This window comes from Lynx canadensis, chromosome F2, assembly GCF_007474595.2.
Source record: "Lynx canadensis isolate LIC74 chromosome F2, mLynCan4.pri.v2, whole genome shotgun sequence".
Classification (NCBI taxonomy): Eukaryota; Metazoa; Chordata; class Mammalia; order Carnivora; family Felidae; genus Lynx; species Lynx canadensis.
In genome coordinates, this window is record NC_044320.2 from 21,282,327 (window position 1) to 21,298,883 (window position 16,557).

Consider the following 16,557-nt stretch of genomic DNA (forward strand, 5'->3'; position numbering starts at 1 on the left):
TTCATCTTAGCTCTGAGAATCTAGGCTTGCACAGGGCACGAGCCATTTCTGCTTCCCCAAGTTTGCTTAAACTCATAATGAACCTGAAACTGCATGTTTAGGAATGTGTTTGTGGAAGCCACTTTTAAGGGGATATCCCTAAACAAAATGAAATGCTTGTCGCCTTTCCTGCACTTCCCCAGCCTAAAGAGACAGCCGGCGCTCATGTTATATTTTGCCTTTTTTCAAGCGCAAGAACCGTGTTGTACCGTCAAGTGGTATCTGAGTAAAAGAAACAATCCTCTCTTCTGCACCCTGGTTTTCCGCACCCCACGCTATGCTTTTTTTTTCTCCTGTTATTCTTATTTTCACATTTCTTAGGCCAGCTCCTTCTGTCTCTCTTGTGTTTCCGCTGTAAGTTATGTTATCCATTCTTACATATGAGTATTTGTCTGGCGTCGCTGCATATTCTTGGTTAAACGTAGAAACTCCAGCTTGAAGGAGAAAGTAAATGTTCTGTGCTTGTAATGGAGGTTTCCTGGGTAGGTTTTAACAGCATGGTTTTGTGGGGTGGGGAACAAGGACAGTCTTAGTTTTGCTGAATGACATGGCATTAAACAAGAACTACTCGTTGTGATCTTTTGCTTTTAAGCTCATGGGGACAAGACATTTGATCAAGACACAAAAAATCTGATTTTTGGAAGCAAACCGTGGGCAAGCCAAATTGTTACTGAGAACATCAGACTTGCCTTTCATGTACTGCTTGCAAAACACCCTAACTACTTTGCCCCTCGTGAAAGTTCACATTTGTTGTTCATGCAACACCCCTCACTCCCCAAAGGGGAAGTGAGAACTGCCTGCCCAGTGTGTCTCCTGAGCTGCTCTGGGTAATTCCATGTTACGTATACACCCGCAGATGTTCACTGACCCCTCCCCCCACCCCGCCACTCCTCACGGGTCTTCGTCTGCTGATTGTTCCTGATTGTTCCTCCTCTCCTTCTAGGTATGATTATCGGGAAATGCTGCACAATGCCACTTTCTGTCTGGTTCCTCGTGGTCGCAGGCTTGGGTCCTTCAGGTTCCTGGAGGCTCTGCAGGTAAGAGACCCTGAGACCTCCCCAGAATAGGGCTGAGGACTGAAGTCGGGGTGGGTTTAACCTTAACCCTTCTGTGGGGATCTAAGCAGAATGCATAGTTTGCCTTGAACACCTGGAATCTGTTTCCCCAAGGAAGTCTGTGACATTTTTTATAAGAGAGGGGGCGGAAAGAGGATTCACTCCTTGTCTTTGGACCTGAGAAGATTCAACAGTTTCACCATCAGGGAGGAGGTGTTCTTTAGAGACATGTTTGCCGACAGAGGGTGGATCTGACTGCCCAACAGCAGCCTTGCAGACACTATTCTGCTCCTGGAAGCCGGTCTCAAGAGCACTGGCTTAAGAAAATGGCTTATTGGGGGCACCTGGGTGGCTCAGTTGGTTAAGCATCCGGCTTCGGCTCAGGTCATGATCTCGCAGTTTGTGAGATCGAGCCCCACATCCGGCTCTCTGCTGTCAGTGCAGAGCCTGCTTCAGATCCTCTGTCTCCCTCTCTCTGCCCCTCCCCCCACTCAAAAGTAAGCATTGAAAAGAAAAGAAAAGAAAAGAAAAGAAAAGAAAAGAAAAGAAAAGAAAAGAAAAGAAAAGAAAATGGCTTATTGGTGGTGCTTCCAAAAAATAAATTGTCTTGGGGCACCTGGGTGGCTCAATCAGTTGAGTGTCCAACTTCGGCTCAGGTTATGATCTCATAGTTCATGGGTTCGCTCCCCACGTCAGGCTTTCTGCTGACAGCTCAGAGCCTGGAGCCTGCTTTGGATTCTGTGTCTCCTTCTCTCTTCTCTCTCTGCCCCTCCCCCGCTCATACTCGATCTCTGTCTCTTGAAAATAAATGTTTAAAAAAAAAATTTTTAATTAAAAAACAAAGCAAATTGTCTTTTCTGCCCTTCCTCCTCAGTCATCTCTTGGTGCCTCTAAATTCCAAGAGTGATGCACAATGGGTCACGCTATTCACTTGGCCCAGCTATTCTGAGGCTCTGCAGCTCCGGGGCCTGTGTGAGGTTCTGCTCATTAACCTCACTCTGCAGAAATGCCTCACCTGATGAGACACTTGTCCGACATTAACCACCTGAGAGTTGCAACCAGCCCTCCTGGATCTCGAGAAAGCGTGCTCCCAGCTAAGATTCTCCTCCTCCACTCCTTACCTCTTGGCCTCTCTGTTCTTCCCCCTCTATGTTCTGCACCTTGCCAGAGTCTATGCTTTTTGCACAGTACTCCGTAACGTATGCCATTCTGTCATGTCCTTCAACAGAAGAGCTTCCTTTTGTTTAAGGTCCTTTCCAGTGCGCTCTGTGTTCCGTGAAGCATACGGTCACTAATGTTCTGGTAGCCTCGTTCGGATGTGGCACAAAGCAAATTGTTCTCTGCTTTGGAACCAGACCCGTGTCCTTAGCCTGGCGTTTCTTGGCTGTCAGATCACTGTGCAGACAGTACATTGTTACGACAGTGGTTTGGATCCCTCCACAGTGACACGGAACAAGGTTCTGGCTCAGATGTTTGCACAGCAAGGGAAAGGTGAACACCCTGTAATAGTTAAGTCCACAAAAAGCTTCATTAGGAATGCCAAGCCCCATTTTGCTCTTTGTTGCACCTGACAGTGGGATAAACCACTTCACAAGCAGACTTGTGGCAGTTACATTGACAAAACTGTTTATATTCAAGGTTGGTTTTATGCTAGGATATTGTTGGTGCACGATTTTGTTACATCAATAAAACTTCTCAAACAAGGCCAGCCGTCTCCATGGAGGTAAGGTCGGCCAAACCATGTACTAGAATAGAAATGGGGTTTTAGCATTTGAGGGCAAGACTTGCAAACATTAAAATCTTGGCTGGATATGTACAGCCTTCACATGACTTGATAACTCATATAAGCTTACTTTTCCTTTTTGGTTTTTTAACTTTCTTTATTTTGAGAGAGAGAGAGAGAGAGAGAGAGAGAGAGAGAGCGAGCGAGCATGAGCAGGTGAGGGGCAGAGAGAGAGAGACAGAGACAGAGACAGCATCCCTAGCAGGTTCTGCACCCTCAGCACAGAGCCTGACATGGGGCTCAAACTCACAAACTGTGAGATCATGACCTGAGCCAAAATCAAGAGTCAGAAGTTTAACCAGCTAAGCCACCCAGGCACCCCCGTAAGTTTACTCTTCTTCTGGACTAAGCAGTCCAGGATCCATGCAATGATCCAAGCAAGAAATGCCAGTAATTGAATTTGCACTGATGTCACCTCTGATTGGAATGTCCCCCTGCTGCTTCCTTCACACTCATGAATGCCCCCTTCCTCACCCAGGCTGCCTGTGTCCCTGTGATGCTCAGCAATGGATGGGAGTTGCCATTCTCTGAAGTGATTAATTGGAACCAAGCTGCCGTCATAGGCGATGAGAGATTGTTATTACAGGTAAGGAAGGGGCTCCAGCCTTCAGCAGATGAGTGTATTATTGCTGCCGCTGTCCAAACTTTCAAAGAAGATGAATCCAAAAGGTCAGCTCTATAAAAGAAATTTTATCAGGAGAAAATTGCCTGTGTCGTGGCGAATATGAAGTCATTTAATATGACATTGTTCACTTTCCAACACAAAATCCACCCAGGTCTAGGGAATATATTTGGAAAAGGAGAAGTGGCAGGTGAAGGGCATGAACTTGAAAGGAAGAAGAGGTGTACACCCATCCTCTTCCCTATCCAGGAGTTTTAGAAATGATACAAGAGAGCTTTTGTACCATCCTGCCACTCCATATTCCTTTCCCTTGTTTCTGTAATTGCCTTCAGATTAATTTTCAGAAAGAGGGAGGTCTCTAGGGTTGATTCGTATAATTAGTGTTATCATTGCTCAAATGATCTGGTCTGGGAGCCTGAGCAGTGTTAATCTTTAACATGTATATTTAAAAGAGCGGCCTCTGATAAAATTGGTTTTTTAAATGTATTTTTTTGCCATTTGGATCTCTATTTTATTATTTTATTTTATTTTATTTTATTTTATTTTATTTTATTTTATTTTATTTTATTTTATTTTACTGTAGCAAGAACACTTAAGATGAGATTTATCCTCTTATTTTTAAATGCACGATACATTATTGCTGACTGTGGGGAAATGTACTACATATTTCTTGAGCTTATTCATCTCGCTTAACTGAAACTTTATGCCCACTGATTAGTAACTCCCCATTTCTTCCTCACCCCCAACCCTGGCAACTAGCATTCTGCTCTTTAGTTCTATGAATTTGGCTGTTTTAGAGACTTCAGGTAAGTAGAATCATACAGCATTTGTCTTTTCTGTGACTGGTTTACATCCCTTGGCCTAATATCCTCCAGGTTCATCCATGTTCTCCTGTATTGCAGAAATCAGACTTAATATTATTAAAATGGTCATCTTACCTAAATTGATCTACAGATTCAATGCAGTCCCTATCCAAATCCCAATGGCATTTTTTTACAGAAGTAGAAAACTAATTTTAAAATTCATTTGGAACCACAAAAGACCTCAAATAACCAAATCAGTCTTGAGAAAGGACAAAGCTGGAAGCATCATAATTCCTGATTTCAGAATACATTATAAAAGCTACAGTGATCAAAATGATATTGTACTGGCATATAGAGAGAGATACAGACCAAATGCACAAAATAGAATGCCTAGAAATAAATCCACTCATATATGGTCAACCAGTCTTCTACAAGGATACCTAATAAAAGTTTGAACTTCTCAGGAGCTGCCTGGGGAGAGGAATATGATACAGAGAAATCCAAGGGCAGTAATTGTCAGTCACTGAGGATTTCTAAAGCCCTTTCATGTAATAATATTGTAGGTTCCACATAATTTGTCATACTCCTTTCTCTAAAATTATAGAATATTTTAATGTTTTCCTTTGATGGCAGTATATACTCTATCTTGAACTACCACAATATGGTAGAATGGTTTTTTTAATGTCCTAGCTTTAAAAAAAAAATTATCGGGAAAATTGAGTTTCTGGGGCGCCTGGGTGGCTCAGTCAGTTAAGCGTCTGACTCTTGATTTCTGCTCAGGTCATGATCTCATGGTTTGTGGGTTCGAGCCCCACATCAGGGATGTGCTTGGGATTTTGTCTCCCTCTCTCTCTGCCCCTCCCCCTCTTGCTCTCTATTTCTCTCTCAAAATAAAGAAACATTAAAAAACAAAAAAAGAAAATTGAGTTTCTAACTCTCTTGTTGCTTCTGCTTGTGCTGCTGGCCAGTCTGCTAGCTGGCTGGTGAAGGAACACAGTAGTCTTCCTAAAGTAACAGGTGACGTACCTGTAATCAAGAGCGCTATGGATTAGGCAAGCCAAGCTGAACACAGCTCCCAAAACATGGCTTCTCTCTGGTACTCAGGTAGATCACTCTATGGCCCCTGGGACCTCCAACACAAAAGAAGAATACGTCACCTAGCAAAATCCTCCCCAGGCAGAATGGCATATGCTGAAAACATTGACTCATGAAAGGCCAGACAAAACTGATCTGTGTGGGTCCTTTCCACGTTGCCTCTTTCCTCCTTTTCATGATTTTTTTTTTAAATAACACATGATCATTACAGGAAGTTTGGGAACTAAAGGAATAAAAAACATCAGCCCTAATATCTCCCATTGTTTACCAATGCTCCTGTGAATTTGATGTGAATAACTTGGGAGTTTGTCTTGGACAGGAGGGCATTCCGGGATACTTGAGTGCGGTTGCCCAGCTTCTTATGTTTCACCAAAGGTGATATGTATTTCACCTTCCGCAGCAGTTTTTGGCTTGACTCTGAAGATTTTGTTTTCGATCCTACACCCACCCAAACTTGCTCTCATTCTCCCATCTCGTATGCAGTCTGTCTTTGCACAGCTGCCTCCATATTGAACAGCGACTGCACTGTCGTTGACAATGGTTGTAAAGGGCTGGCACCGAGCCCAAATGTCTGCTCTGGGAAATGTTGTTGTTATGTTACAATTTTTCGTTTCTTGTTTTAGAACAGCTCGGATGTTTTTATTTGAATATATTCTTGTCATTATGTCACCAGGAGAGCTGAATGTTGCTTTCCTATATCTACTTTGGTAGATTCCATTAGTTTTGTTGCCATACGTGACCTTTTATTAAGACTTACATTGAGTTCTGCCACACTGAACAATCCGGCCAAATTGGAATTAATTTATCACTCTCACATATACCTGTCTCTCAGGACAAGCAGATTAATAACCAATAGCCAAATGCCATTAAAACTTGGAACTCTTGTCTTTTCAGTCATTTGGAATTCTCTTCCAGAGCACTTTGCAAAGGGCTGTCACTTATATTATATGTATAAACAGGTAGCATGTATTTTATTTGATGTCCCAACATCAAGTTGTGGCTTCTATAAAAGAGGGGAATGTACTGGTACGTTAATGTATGATATTCCCTCTCTTCTTTCATAACTTCAGCCCACTTAGTTTTCTGGAGACTACACAGTGGCAGTAGCTTTTGGCATTTTCTAAGGGACTGGTTTCCTGTGATCATGACAAAACAGTGAAGTCTACCTATAGGACTCTTAGAAAATACCCTTGGCATTTAGAAGAGAACCTGATCGTGAAATTGGTCATGGTAGCTTTTTCCTAGTCTTTTTTGGCAATCTTGGTAATTTTCTCAGTAAATAAAAATAGTCTTTGACGTAGCAAGGATCCACAATATGGATGGTTTTTCTACCTTCTCCAAGGGTATTTTACTTCCATTTGACCTTGAGCTCTGATTCCGGGCTAATGTTTGCCTGCCATTGCTTTTCCTTTACCTGTTGCCGCCATGCTTCTTCAGTGGTGGGCATCCAGATACACACTTTGGGGCACAGATTTGGTATCTGCTTTAGGATATTGCCAAAGCAAGTGAGCTTGTCCTTGTGTTCTTACTGTGAGGCAGTTTCATTGCTCCTTCGAAGAATAGTCTTAAGTCAAAAAATGTGCTACCACCTCCTTCTCCCCTAGTGGAAATTCAGATACAGGCTTGGTCACAATGCCGTGAGTAACTTTCTTATTAAAGCAGCTAACAGAGCATCCCTACTTCAGCCCAGGCCCCCACATCTGTCTGATTAGTTACACATTAGCAAAGCAAGCATGCAGAAAGAGGTGAGCACAAGAGAGCAGTTGCTAATCACAAGGACTCTCCTCTAAGAGTATAGACTCCATAAATGAAATAGACCTTGAACTATAGGTGAAGATAGGGAGCAAGCCCAGCAAACTCACCAGAAACCCAGGAAGTACATGTCAGACAGAGCTCCAGATCCAAGCAAGTTCACATGCAGACATTAGGCAGCAACTGATCCAACTTTGACCCTTATGTAAATAATAATAATAATAATAATAATAATAATAATAGTGGTAGTAATAATTTGCTATGTTAATTAAGCTTCCCATGTTCTAGAAACTGTGCGAAGCACTTAGATAATCTCCATTACAACCTTGTTATGTTCGTACAGTATCCCCATGTTATAAATGAGGAAATAGAATCTTTGAGAGATCAAGTAACTTGTCCAAGAAAACACAGCTGGTAAATGTTAGAGCCAAGAATCCCACTTTGGTCTAACTTCTGGTGTCCCTGTGCTTAATCATTAAGCTATATTGCTGGTAAAAAATAATGATATCCCTATGGTGGCTTCAGATGGCCATGTTCAGTTTAACTCTTATTTCTTGAATAAAAATCACTCTTCTAGCCTTAAAATGTGTAGCATGATGGACAGGACATAGATCTCTCCTTTAAAATCATGTAGCCTGGTAGAGAACAGTGATGGCTGAACATGGATGATGTTTGGCAGATCATTGGGGTAAGTGCTAGAGGCAGGAAGAGAGGTCAGGGAGCAGAAGAGCTCTCAGGGTGAGGTAGCAGGTGTGTGCATATAGAAATGACTGTCCAGCTGCAGATTAAATGGAGAGACTCAGAGACATTCCCTTAAAAGCCCTTTTGTAGATCATTTGTTGTCCCTGGCATGGCATGTCTTGGAAGTGTTTGGAGGATGATATCTTCCAGCCTTTCCCCAAAGCTGATAGCTTCTTTCTCTATAGAATGTGGTTGTGTGCAGGACTGAGGATTTGTGGAACCCTGAACAACTGATAAGCTGCTACCAAATCTTAGAGGTAACTTTAACTTCCATGCATTAAAGGTGGTTAAAGCTGATCCCCAGTAAGTATTGTTTGTCTGTACCTGACACCTTCTTAAGGGCATTTCAGTTTAAGGATTGGTGATTTTTGGGAGATCTGTACGCTAGAACCTGAATGCTATGAAGTATAAAAGCCTAACCCAGGTGGGTTATTTTGATCAAATGGTATCTCATTGTTTTACAGTTCTAGTTATTATGTGTTCACCTTGTGTTACAGATTCCTTCTACAATCAGGTCTATTCATCAGGATAAAATCCTAGCACTTAGACAGCAGACACAATTCTTGTGGGAGGCTTATTTTTCTTCAGTTGAGAAGATTGTATTAACTACACTAGAGGTAAGTGAGACCACTTAGCTCTTTGTCTTGAATAATGGTCCTTTATACACTTCTGTTGGCTTTCTTGTCTGTTATTGGTGAGGTGTAATTGAGTCAAATGCGACAAAACTGAATTTTATGTACTTGGATATGTCAGTTAACCCTCTTTTACCTGCCCTGCCAAGCCCAAGCAAATCCCTCCATTCCTAACAAAGCTCCATAGGAGAAAACTGACATGAGGAGAAATTCCACTCCTTGACACAGAGATTGGCTCAGTCTTAAATCATTTCAGCAGTATGTGGTTAATGACTACCCTACTGTCCTTCACACTCAGTGACATCCTTTGAAGACATATTTCTGGACCTCATTTAGAAAACCAATAATGACCAAGTAGGGGAATATGTTCTACCATTCTAAAAATATAAGCAGTTTATTGGACACCAATGGCATTGGGGTACAACAAAAGTAATTTTCAACCCCACCTGCGCAACCCAACCAGCATCAGTGTTGTCGAGAAGAAACCAGCGTCAGGATGTGTCGAGAAGAAAATCAGGATTGCACCTCTCTGGTGCAGAAAGTGTTAAACTTTATGAATGCAGAAAATCTTCTAGGCATATGGGTGCCCCTTGTAAGTTGCTTTTTATTAAGGCAGGAGGGAAAAAGGAGAGGGAAGCATGGAGATGATTAAAACCTTTGGAAGTAGAACAGATAGTGATGGCCCGAGGCTACACCACACTAGCACAAAAAGCTAAGCTAAGAAAAGATTTAGGAAACTGCACACTCATGAATTACAGGCTTGCAGGAAGGAGAGCAGAGGTCCTCTCGTGAGGCACAGCATTGAGGTGATTCTGAGGTGTTCGCATAATGCAATGGGGGCATTTGTGGCCTCACTTTGGAGTATTTACTTTGGAAAAGTGTTTACTGCTCCAGAAGCTAATGGGATTTGTAGCATACACTGAGAAGTCTCAGTAGTACCAAGGAAAATTGAAAATCACCCTGTCTTGTCCACAACACTGTTCTCCTGCCATCCTGGGTATCACAGCCTGTGCTGGTCATGCCATGAGCACAGTGGGGTGTTTACTTGCCCCGAGCCTAGCCTGGGCCCCTGCTCTGGTCAGAGTCTTCTCATGAGTGGTGCACATTTTTTTTTCATCCTGGACCTAGGTGAAAAGGGCTATTTAGGACCCAGGCCCAGTCCATGAAGGGGACAAGGTCAGAATGGCTTCCAAGGGCTTCCTTATTGCAAGCAAAGCTCTTATTCCTTAACATTGATTGCATTTTCTCTTCTGTTCATAGCAGCAGATTTGAATATATAATAGATCTTACTTTTCTATCCTATCTTCCATCCAAGACCCTTCCTGGGCCCTTCTTAAGGAAAGTTGAATGTCAATTCTTTTTCTTTGTGGAATGAGTGCTTTTTATTTAAACAAGTACATGTATAATGGAAAATACTTAAAGCATACAAATAAAATCATCTCCCCATACAAAATCACTATTTATGTATAGGTATGCACAAACACATATATATTGGCTTTTTCTATGTGAATTTATACATATGTTGCATTTTTTAATTTAAAGAATAGTCTTTCGGGGGTGTCTGGCTATCTGGGTTGGTAGAGCTTGCAACTCTTTTTTTTTTCAAAGGTAAATTTGTTTATTTTTGAGAGAGAGAGAGAGAGAACAACCAGAGGAGGGGCAGAGAGAGACAGGAAGAGAGAGAGTCCCAAGCAGGCTGGCTCTACACCATCAGTGCAGATCCTGACATGGGGCTTGAACTCACGAACCATGAGATCATGACCTGAGCTGAAATGAAGAGTTGGACACTTAACTGACTAAGCTACCCAGGCTCCTGAGCACGTGACTCTTAATCTCAGGGTTGTTCAATGTGAGTTCAAGCCTCACATTGAGCATGGAGCCTACATGGAAACATATGTACCTTGGATTGCAGGTAACTTGTTCTGTGAGTGTTCCGCAAGACGTGCAAACATTTCTACTAAACTTTAACGTGATGAACGGGTGATGTCTTGCAATATTAGTACGTGATGCCAAATGTCACATCATCACAGCTGAGCCAATGGTTCTTGAAATTCACTTTGATATACAAGTGTTTTGGATTACAAGCATATTTCCAGAATGAATTATGCTCGCAAACCAAGATTTCAGTGTGTATATATATATATATATATATATATATATAATATATAATCATATATATATAACTTATATATATAATTTATTTAGATTATAATTTATTTAGATTATACATATAATCTAAACTTATTTATAATCTGTTTTTTCTGCTTTTAATAATATGCTGTTAACATTTTGTCATGTTAGATGTTTCTATACTGATTTTAGTGACCATATAATATTCCATTCATAATATCACTTAATTTCTTTAATTATCCTCAATTTGAAGACATTACAGTGGTTTCTGCTTTTTAAATATTTATATGCATTGTTGAGGCAAATAGTCTCAGCACCAAATTGTTGTGCAGGTTCAAAATGACTTCCTGAGGATTAATTCCTTGAATTCAAAGTCCTGGTTCAAAGAATGTGACAAATGCTAAGATTTCTAATAAGTTGTCAATTTTCCTGCAATAGAATGGAACTAATTTATATTCCCTCCAGCTTATATGAGAGGACCTGTTTTTATTATTTTGGGTAATTTTCACTTTCACCAATATTGGACATTATATCTTTCAAAATGATAAATCATTATTATTTAATTTATATTTCTTAGGCTATTAGTAAGAATGAATATTTTTCATATTTCTTAGGCAACTCACAAAGAAATAGAAATGGCCACAACTTTGTCCCACTTTTTCTCACTAATAAGAGCTTATTCTACTAAAAATATTAACCCTCTGACTCTCTTGTTGCAAATATTTCCCCCAACTTGTAGTATCCCTTTCTATTATGAGGCAATCTTTTCATCTGTGGCGTTTTCATTTGCTACTACTGTTTAGAAAAGATCTTTTGACCGATAATTTAATTTATACACACACTCCCTTATATTTTTCTAGTACTTTCATGGTTAACTTTTTACATTTAGCTGTTTAATCCTATTTACTTTTATATATATGATCATATATAGGATCCATGTTGAAAAATCTTTTTTCTTTTTTGACAGATTATTGTGTAGTTTGTCCCAACATATTGTTTTCTTTCCTCAATATTGTCACATGCCACATTTATGCATCTTTGAGTCTGTTTCTGGCCTTTTGTGGGTTTTTTTTTTTAATGTTTATTTATTTTGGGAGAGAGAGAGAACAGGAGAGGCAGAAGGAGAGAGAATCTCAAGCAGACTCCACATAATCAACACAGAGCCCAACATGGGGCTTAATCCCATGAACCATGAGATGATCATGTGAGCCGAAACCAAGAGTCGGATGCTTAACTAACTGAGCCACCCAGGCGCCCTGTTTCTGGCCTGTTGATTTTGCTCTATTAGTTGTCCACTCTAAAATACCGAGGCCACTTGTTTTCATTTTCCTGCTCTGTATGTCATCCTTTGGCGGACCTCTGTTTGTTTACCTAACCTACTATTATTGACTATTAATGTTGTTTCTAGTTATTTATTTTGTATAGATCTAGATCTAGATATCTTTATCCAAGCAATGAGTTTCTGCATGTATCTTAGGCTACAACTCTATTTCTTTAGGCTAGAGTCCTTAACGTGGGATTCTTGCTGAGCCAGAGTCTAGGTTCATGATAAGCATTGCCAAATTACCCTTCCAGAAGGATCCATCAGTCTGGACTCTCATAAGCCATCTGGGGGGACACCTTCTCTAGCTATGCTCTTGTGAGCCTTAAGGATCATAATTAAAACACACACATACACAACTTTGCAGATTTGCCAGATGAAAGATGGTATCTCATTAATTACACTTCTTTTGAGTATTCTGCATAGAGCCAGTCTCTTGCCTATTCAGTTAGCAGTGTGCAGTTATCCCGAGAGAACAGTTGGATGTGTTATATTCATCAGAGTAGAATCTTAAGTCAAGCTGTTGTCATCTCTGCTGGAAAGGCCTTCTTCCCCTTGGATTTAAGCCATGCAGTTCTTTAGCGACACAGTTGTTTTGAAAACACTATGAACCATATACTTCATTCAAATTTATAGCAACTGTCAAATCTCCGTATATAGTTCCAAGATTGGATTGTAACAGTTTGACCTCTCAACCGAATTGCATGAAAGATACCATCCAATTTCCCTTTTTAATTCAGAATCAGATTACCCCAGAATTCAATGTAACTAGAAGAGCAGAGAAAATAGCAAGAAATGCCATCCTCATACACAAATAAAGCCAACATGTTTATGAGAACAACCTAAGTATCACATATCAAAAATGTCTCCTCGGCTTAGAACTTAGATGATATAAGTCAGTCTGTACTAGAGCTACTAAGTTATGAGGATAATTCAAAATTGCCCTTAGACAACATAGATTTGAGGATCCTTTGTTTTCAGGATGTTCTACACTCAGACTCTAAAACTTTGGGTCTTCCTTGCTTGCTATACATGAGGCCATGGAAGGGGATTACTCAGTCTTTGAAGATTATGAGCCTTAGTGTTGTAGGTAATGCTTAGACACAATTGAAAACAGGACGTCTTCTCTCCAATGCCAGGGTCAAGTTGTTAGTGCATTCCGCTGCACTGCACTCTGTCATGCTTGGGAGTTGGCTAGCATTTCCAGTCTGATAGAAACTTCCTCATTCTGCATCTTGGAAGTAAGGAGCTATTTAATAGAGCTGGGCTCTTTGGAGCTCAGTTTTTGTGTGTGTATGCAAGTTGAGAAGTGATGATGGGACAATGATCAAATATTGCAAAGACAGTGCTCCTTCATGGATTCCATTATTTGTCAGAATATTGCACAGCAGTGACCTGGCACTAATGATTAAACCATACGAGCTCAGGCAGAATCAAGGTGAGTGAAAGAAAAGTGCACTAGATCGTAATAATATATGAATAGAGCTAATGGTAGTTTGGAAAGCACATTTTTAATGGAGTTTTATGAATTTTTTGTCTTCAGTTACCTAACAATGCACATTCAAACCGTGGTATTGCTGATGCTGTTGTACAGTGAAATATTAAAATCAATGAAATAATGGAAATAGAATGCTTTGGCTCAGAGTAAGGTGGCATATGGTGGCACTGTGTGTGAGAGGCAATATTGCATTGGTCAAAAGACCAAGTCAGGGCCACACAGAATGACTGTAACCTGTAACCAGTAGTCCATTATTTAGAAGACAGATGGCACATAAAAAAAGAAAAATAAGGAGCCTGCCATTCTTCCCTTTGAATTCCTATTAATGAGAAATATTATCCTTATCGAGGGTACCATTTGGGTCTATAATGAAGAACTTTTGTATTATGAGTGTATATGTATCTATGTGTATATTTGTGTTGATTTTCTTTATAGCCAAAGAAATGCCCAACTTCTAAATGTCGTGTCTTCTTCCACAATGATAAAGATTGAGCTCTAGACCCCTGAAAGGACCCCAGGAGCTGTCCAGTGTAGCAATAGGGAGAATTGGCCATTAGGAGAGGGACAGAATGACTTTTCTGTTTGGTGAGATGAAATCCATACTTGTTCAGACTTTTGAGAAGGCAAGTTGATACAAACCTTTTAGAAAACATTTGTCAGTACATATGAACTGTTTTAACAGTGTTTATACCCTTTGACAAACTTCTAAAGAATCAATTTTAGGGGCGCCTGAGTAGCTCAGTTGGTTGAGTCCAAATCTTTATTTTGGCTTAGGTCATGATCTCACGGCCTGTGGGTTTGAGCCCCACATTGGGGTCTGCTCAGAGCCTGCTTGGGATTCTCTGTCCCCTCCTCTCTCTGCCTCTCTCTCTCTCTCTCAAAAATAAATAAACATTTTAAAAATGAATCAATTCTAGATGTGGAAATTTTTAAATTATTCATAAATTGTTCCATTTTTACATAAATTCGTAAATATATTCATTGCTCTGCATGGAAAAAATTACACTATTGTTGGTCCTTTAGGATACATAGCCCATGAATACTATTAACCATATGGAAAGACACCTATAATATCTAATATCTGTGATATTAAAACTATGTACAAATGGAAAAATCTATGCCTAGAAAATGGATTCAGGAATGAGACTTTTTTTAAGGCAAAAAAGTCAAGTCTTAAGTATAAAAACTTGGGCAGCTCTTCCTAACAAATTCTGAGAGGTTGTTAGAATTTACATGATATTTTATTTTACTACAAATGAGAAAAGTGAGACATAAAGATGGCAAGTTGCTTGACCCAGGTTAAATTAAACATTTCCTGTTACTCGTATAACTTTACCGATATCTTCCTATCAAGATTCATTTGAAGAGAGTATAACATGCCTACTGGTATCTCAGAAGATTGCTATAACTTGTTGTATCCTTGAATTTGAAATGATAACAATATTGTGATACTGAACCAGAAGGAGTATGACAATGAGAAGCATACTGCCCCGAGACTCGAAGTGAATGGTGAACCACTTTGTGGCATCCTGAGCTCCATGTCATTCGTATATATGTCGGATTTATGATGCTGTCTACTTTCAATTTATTCTGTGTCTTGATGTCCAAATTCATTTAAGTGACCACATAAATTTGGAAAGCAAAAAAAGAGGATCTAAATGAAAAACTAAAAGGGAAAATAGTAGATTTGGAAGGTATAAATAATATTATAAAACTTGAATAAATGGTATAGAAAGTGAAATCGTTAACCACATAAAAACCCTTAACAACCATAAGAAGTTTCTCATAATTAATGCCTACACAACAGCATTTTTAACACACCCCTGTTGTACCACAGAGTGTAAACATTCATATTTTAGCTAGCTTCTTAAACTCTCCACCAAATTAGAAACCATTACCTAGCCATATAAAATTAGCAGTTTTGATCTGGGAGTAAGAGAAAATACAGAAATCACTAAACTAAGATATTTGAGTTCTTTCAAATTACCTCCTTGCTTCCTTTCTTCTCTCTCATTAAGAAATATAAACATGATAAGGTTTGCAAAAATAATTGTAGCTTGCTTTATTACTTATCTATCACTATGTGGGATGAGACAAATGTGTTAATAACCTTAACAAATAATAAAGCTCCAGTTAAAATGGTCTTTACTTAAAATCACGTTGCATTAAATGGGAACCTGGAAAATAATGATTTAGGTCTTAAATCTCTTGAGAGGCATGGTAGGCTTTTTCTTTTTTTTTTTAAGTGCAAAAAAAAAAATTGCTACAAACATGAGATCCTGTATCAAGTTAATTATTTGCCAAATCATATCTTAATGAGTGGATGGTATAATTACAAGAGTTTGAAAGTCACAGAGAGAAATCTGTAAAGTGGACTAATCATGTTCATCTGACAAATGATTCAGGATGGGAGAATGTTTGACTCTAAATGTAGAATTTAATGATCTGCGAGGTCCCAAAGTCCAAAGAAACTAATGAACTAGCATGGCTATTAGTCTTTATATGCCATGATTCTTGTCCTATTATGTGGGATGTTTGGAGCAATTGTTAACTCACTGCTTTTTGAGGTGAAATGTAAAAAACGTCAGCTAACCAGTATGCCAAAGTCCTACAGTTGACTTTGGAAGGAAAATGAAATATGACAGGTAAATCTGCCTCCTAAATTAAAGGAACAGATCAGAACTTCAACAGCTTCTAGAATGTGCCATGCCTTCTGTACCCTCCCCACCCTGTCTCCACATGGATATGTGTGTGGACCGAGAATAGATCATCCTGGCAAGGATCTAGAACCACAGCTGGAGGCTCGACCATCAAGGCAACTGTTCCATGCACTCTGCTTTCAAATGAGAATGGACTTACTATTATAGAAAGCCAAGGTAGAATTTATGGTTAAACTGAAGTTTAATTAGGAAATTTGATTAGCCATAATTCATCTCTTTCTCTCTCACACTCTCTTCCATTGCTCTGTCACTCTGTTTGTGTCCCAGACGCTTTTATCTGTGAAGAATTTGGGGGTAGTCGCTACTTTGAGGGTCATCATTCCCCAAATTTGGACTGAACACGCTCCTTATCAAATACCATCAGGG

At 39.7% G+C, this 16,557-nt stretch overlaps 1 protein-coding gene across 1 annotated transcript in view; it reads left to right on the forward strand.

Annotated features, from left to right (window-relative positions):
• The window catches only part of EXT1 (exostosin glycosyltransferase 1), a 288,051-nt gene that overhangs the window by 250,725 nt on the left and 20,769 nt on the right, over positions 1–16,557 (forward strand). Inside the window, exons 2-4 of the mRNA XM_030303756.1 lie at positions 983–1,076; positions 3,356–3,463; positions 8,388–8,507. Of these exons, the coding sequence (XP_030159616.1) occupies positions 983–1,076; positions 3,356–3,463; positions 8,388–8,507 (322 nt within the window). The remainder of the gene's footprint in view (positions 1–982; positions 1,077–3,355; positions 3,464–8,387; positions 8,508–16,557) is intronic.